The 5196-nt window shown below is 62.7% G+C and overlaps 1 protein-coding gene across 1 annotated transcript in view; it reads left to right on the top strand.

Annotated features, from left to right (window-relative positions):
- The window catches only part of PLCXD1 (phosphatidylinositol specific phospholipase C X domain containing 1), an 8744-nt gene extending 5400 nt beyond the window's left edge, over positions 1 to 3344 (top strand). Inside the window, exons 5-7 of the mRNA XM_045290830.1 lie at positions 16 to 48; positions 1337 to 1520; positions 2258 to 3344. Coding sequence (XP_045146765.1) covers positions 16 to 48; positions 1337 to 1520; positions 2258 to 2496 — 456 coding nt within the window. The 3' untranslated portion in view covers positions 2497 to 3344. The remainder of the gene's footprint in view (positions 1 to 15; positions 49 to 1336; positions 1521 to 2257) is intronic.
- The last annotated feature ends 1852 nt before the right edge of the window (positions 3345 to 5196 follow it).

Below are 5196 nucleotides of genomic sequence, written 5' to 3'. Positions count from 1 at the left end.
GTCTCCTGCATCAAGAACATCTTTGCAGACATGCTCTGCCCGCGGGGGGTAAGCCGGTGGGTCAAAGGGGGTCTCGCGTGGGCATCAGGCGGCCCGGGAGGCCTGGCGGGGACAAGGGTCTAGGCGTGGCGGCCAGAGGGAACTGGCAGCGCCCGGATGCGCTTTCCCCGTGAGCCTCTTGGTCCTGGTGGCGCAAGCGCTTAAGCGCCTGGCTCCTTGCCCGTTCACCCCGGAGCTGGGGCATGGGTGCTCCAGGGAAGCCTGCAGCGCCCACTGTAGCCAGGGGAGGCGCTGCAGTGGGCTGGGCTCCACGCCGGAAGCCCCGTTTTCCACAGTGAAGCTGCGTGTGCGAAACTGTTGGGGTGCATGGAGTCTCTGCTGCGCCCCACACCCCTGCAAGGATGGTGAGTGTGCAGACCCCTCCTCTTGCTCTGGGCGCCGTGCTGAAGCCCATCACAGCCAGGGCCGGAGCGCCCCCACCTGCGCTGCCCCTTGAAGGGACTTGCAGAGGGTTCAGCACCAGCCAGGCCGTTCTCAGGAGGCAGCTCAGGTGGACTCGGCAGCAGCCTGATGTCCACCCGGACAAAACACCTCCTCCTGGTCCCTATATGCCTGAGCCTCCGCTGCAGCCACTGTGTCCGCCCACCTCCTCGGGGGCCTTGCTCTGTGGCGGCCCCTCCGCTTGACCAAGCGCTACGTCCTCCGGGGACTGGTCTCTCCTGACCACACGTCCACAGTCCGAGTGACACGGTCTCCCCGCCCCCGCCTCTAAGGGGCATTGAGACCGCCCTGCCGTCCAATGGGTTCTCACAGCGACCCTGCGGGATGGGGCAGGCGGAACGGCCCCTGCGGTCCGAGGCTGTCCGTCGGCACAGGAGCACACGGCGCAGCTGGTGGTTTTGAACTGCTGACCTTTCGAGGTCAGCTAGCAGCCCGTGGCCCCCGCCAGGGGACCAGGGCAGCGCGGAGCTGGCTCCAGCCCCAGCAGGCGCCCCCTGGGCCTCAGCGCGGCCCTGCAAGGCACAGGCTTCTGAGGTAGACGGCCAGGCGTTCACCTGTGAACGCACCTACGGCTGTTTGTACGCCCGGGGTCACCGGCCAGTTCTTGGATGCTGGATTGACGTTACTGGTGATGGGGCCGGAGGCACCCTCCCCGCTGTGAGAACGCACAGGGCCATGCGTGACCCTTAATGTGTGCTTCATCCGGGTTATGCTGACCTCCCACCCCCACCCCCGCACAATGGGGCCCTCTCAGAGGGAGTCCGCCTCTGGACACAGGTGGTCACTGTCTGGCCTGATACAGTGGCAGCCCCCCAACTTCTCCCTCTGCCCCCAGGAGGTGCCCACGCTGCGGCAGCTGTGGGCCTGTGGCCGCCAGGTGGTGCTGTCCTACGAGGCCCCTGACCCAGTGAGCAGACACCCAGAGCTGTGGCCGGCCGTCCCCTACTGGTGGGGGGACAAGGTGAAGACCGGCGAACTCATCCGATACCTCGAGACCATGAAGAGTGGAGGCCGCCCAGGTAGGTTCCGGGATGCGTGCAGGGGGCCCGGTGTGCTTTCCACACTGAGTGCTGGTTCTCCAGGGGGCCCCTGTGCGGAGCTCAAAGCTTCGGGACCAAGGGTGGTGAAAAGAGGAAATCCAACGGAGGTGTTTGCTGTAAGGGTGGACGACACTTCACATGACACTATTGAGCCTGGTGGCACAGTGGTTACACCTTGGGCTGCTCACCCCAGGGTCAGCAGTTCAAACCCACCAACTGCTCCTCGGGAGAAAGGCCAGAGTGTCTGCTCCCGGGAAGACAGACAGCCTGGGAAACTCAGGGGCAGCTCTGCCCTGTCCTGCAGGGTCGCTGTGAGTCTGCGTCCACTCGATAGTACTGTGTCTGTCTATCTATCTATTTACCTACCTACCTACCCATTAGTTTCTAGGGAGAAAGACCAGACTGTCTGCCCCTGTGAAGACAGACAGGCTGGGAAACTCACAGGGGCAGCTTGGCCTGTCCTGCGCGTTGTCCTGAGTGGGCATCCCCTCGGGGGATGGGGGTGGGTTGCTCTTCTCGAGAGCAGAGGACCAGCTCGCTCTCCCAGGGGATGCTGAGGGTGGGTTTGGTGAACAAGCCCGTTCCGGCTGAGTCTGAGGACCCTGCAGTCCACGGTGAGAACTGAAACCCTCCCCCGCTGATGTGGACGGGCGGGGCACGAGAGCCGGGAGGGAGCTGTGGGGTGTGAGCCGTCTGTGCCCACCCCCCCTTTCCAGATGGGCTGTTTGTGGCCGGCATCAACCTGACTGAGAACCTGGGCTACGTGTTGGCGCACCCCTCCCAGTCCCTGGAGACCATGACGCTGCCCGGCCTGCCCTGCCTGGGCGCCTGGGTCCGTGAGCAGTGCCCAGGGCCCAGTGCCCGCTGCACCAACATCATCGCGGGCGACTTCATTGGCGCCGACAGCTTTGTCAGCGACGTCATCAGGCTCAACGACAAGCTGCTGGCCTGCTGACGTGCAGGGCTGCTGACCCCGTCACCGGCCACGTGCCCGGCTCCCCGTCCCACAAATGGGACCGCTGTCCTTGGGACCACATGCCTGTGAGGAGGACAGGGGGCGCCTGCTGTGGGGTCTGCGTGGGCCCAGTTCAGCTCCCTCTGGCCTCCCTGGCATGGCAGCCCCCCCAAAGGCCACTTGCCCCAAGGACCCCTTTCCCTCCCGGATGGTTTCATGTGTGAGTGGTCACAGCTGTATCTCCAGTGCTTCTTGGGTTGCAGAACCATGCGGTGGGGTGGGGTCCCCCGGGGTCCACAGGTGTGATGCTTGGTCTACCCCGGCTACCTGTCTGGGGGGCTTGCAGGGCACCACAGAGCGTGTGGACGGCTCTGAGGGCCTGTGGACCCACAGGGTGTCCACGGGCACCAGGCTGCCTGGAAAGCTCTGAGGGCCTGGGATCCTGCTGAGAAAACGTCCAAGTACAGACACTAGAACCCCGGGGCAAGGATGCTCTCTGCCGTGCCCCCGAAGACTTGATGCTTCTTCTCCAATCTCACCAAGTGTTGACGTGACGTGACATGGCCGCCCGGCGGGGTGGTAACAAAGGTGGAAAGGCCCGGCGGAGCAGGAACAGTGCTGGCGTCCAGTCCCCTCATGGCTCTCTGGGGGCCCCTGGGGTGTGCAGCAGGTTTAACACGTGCATACCAGACTCCTTCTGTGACTTCCAAAGTGGCTTTTCGTCCTCACAGCTGCCCCCTGCTCATGTCTCACATGGGGTGAGGACACGGATGTGCAGGTATAACACACGTGTAATGTCTAGGCCCACGCTGTGGCAAACCATTGAAGATGCTCATACTCGCGGGCTTTCTCCACGCCTCGTCTCTCACCTGGTCACTTCAAACAGGATTCCCTGACTGTCCCCCTTCCAGGGCCTGGGTGCCCACTGCACTGAATGTCGAAGCTGCTTGTGCCCCATTTCTTGCTTGTGCCCCATTCACCCACCTACGATCTGACCCTCCCCACAAGATGCGCTTGGAGGCTGCCACATTTCCAACTTTCTTTCCCAGCTTTTGCCTCAAGGCCTTGGGGCCACTTTCCAGGCAGGTGTTGAGCTACTTTCTGACCTCACAGGCCCGAGATTCAGAAACCCAGAGATCACAGGAACCCTCATTCTGTCCACGAACAAACCCACGGCCACCAGGCGGCTCTAACACACAGGGACCCTGCACAGGTCCTGGGGCTGTCGATCTCTGCGTGGGCGGACAGCCTCATCTTTCCCCTGTAGAGTGGCCGGTGGGCTTCAACGGCTGCCCTTCCTGTCCGTAGCGTAGCGAGTGGGCAACTGTGCCACACCAGCTTTGAGTCGGGTTTGAGTTCTTGGCCAAATCCTGACCCCCACGGGCCTCCCTCAGTCCCCTTCAAAGGGCTCTTTTCCATGGCCTGCATTATCTGTTTGGTCACTGACACTGTTGAGTGTCCTCCAGAGCAGGAGGCCTGGGTGCAGGGCCCTTGCCATTAGTGCAGCTGGCCTGCACTCTTTACTTCTCCTTCTGAAGGGGAGGGCTTTTCGGACCCAAGCACCCCAAAACCCAAGCTCAGTGCCATCAAAACGTGGCAGCCTCCAAGCGCATCAACTGGAATTCACAGACACCATCCAGAGCGGCCCCCCCGGGTGTCCCAGGCTGTCAGTATTTACAGCCCCGACTTTCTCCCTCCGAGCGGCTGGTGGGTGTGAACCCTGAGCTGGCTGGTAGCAGTTCAAACCCACCAGCGGCTGCTCAGGAGAAAGACCAGACTCTGTTCCCATAAAGACTGAGTCTGGGAGACCCACAGGGGCAGCTCTGCCTTGTCCTGCAGGGTCACTGTGAGTCAGCGTCCACTCGATGGCAGTGAATTTATGTATCTGTTTGCATATCGACCTATGCATTCAGTTCTCGACAGAGAGCAGACTGCTCCCATACACGCTGACACCCTCGGGAGCCCCCAGGGGACTGGGAAGGCCGGCATAGCAGTGAGGTTTGGTTCCCCTTTATCGGGATCTAACAGCACAGGCAGCGTCCGAAATGTCCTATTTGGAGGGCCACATCCGGTGGGGAAGGTCCCCAGCCCTGAGAGGCACCACATGGAGTCCTCCTGTCCCTGCAGCCCCACCCCTTCCATGGCCTCGTCAGCGCTGCCAGTGAGCAGTTGCCCAGCTGCCAATGTATTTTGTCTCGGCGCCACCTCAAGACCACCTCGTTCTCCCGCGAGCACCCTCCCACCCACGTGCGTTCGTCCTCACGGCCCAAGCTGCTCAGGTGCAGCATGGTCTGCAACGGGGCCTGCAGAAGGTGCGAGCCTAGGCGCACGCAGCGCAGGTACCTGCGTGCTCTGTGCACGTGTAAGGGGTGTGTGCTGTGCCCCTGTGCGGCTGCGTGCGTGGAGGGCAGTGCCCCGAACAGCCCGTCTGTGGGAAGTCGGGATGCAGGTTAAGGGTAGAGAGGAGCTCTGTTCAAATCCCCCACCCCAACATGACACCCACAGCCTTTTCAGTAGGTCTAGGAGCCTCCGGGGTCAGCATGGGGGTCCCTGCTGGGGAACTCCGGACAAGGCATCCTGGGAGGACCACGGGAGCAGGTGGTCAGCCCCCGTGGGGACTACTGGAGAAGGGCAGCCACCCATCAGCCAGGTTCTGGCCGGGGCTTACGCCTACCTCCCACCGCCCACCCCTTGCCTGGG

This window comes from Echinops telfairi, unplaced genomic scaffold (assembly GCF_000313985.2).
Source record: "Echinops telfairi isolate 266 unplaced genomic scaffold, ASM31398v2 ScPeMD7_58;HRSCAF=197, whole genome shotgun sequence".
NCBI lineage: Eukaryota > Metazoa > Chordata > Mammalia > Afrosoricida > Tenrecidae > Echinops > Echinops telfairi.
The sequence above is the reverse complement of the archived record's forward strand: the minus strand, read 5'-3'. Positions and strand labels throughout refer to the sequence as shown.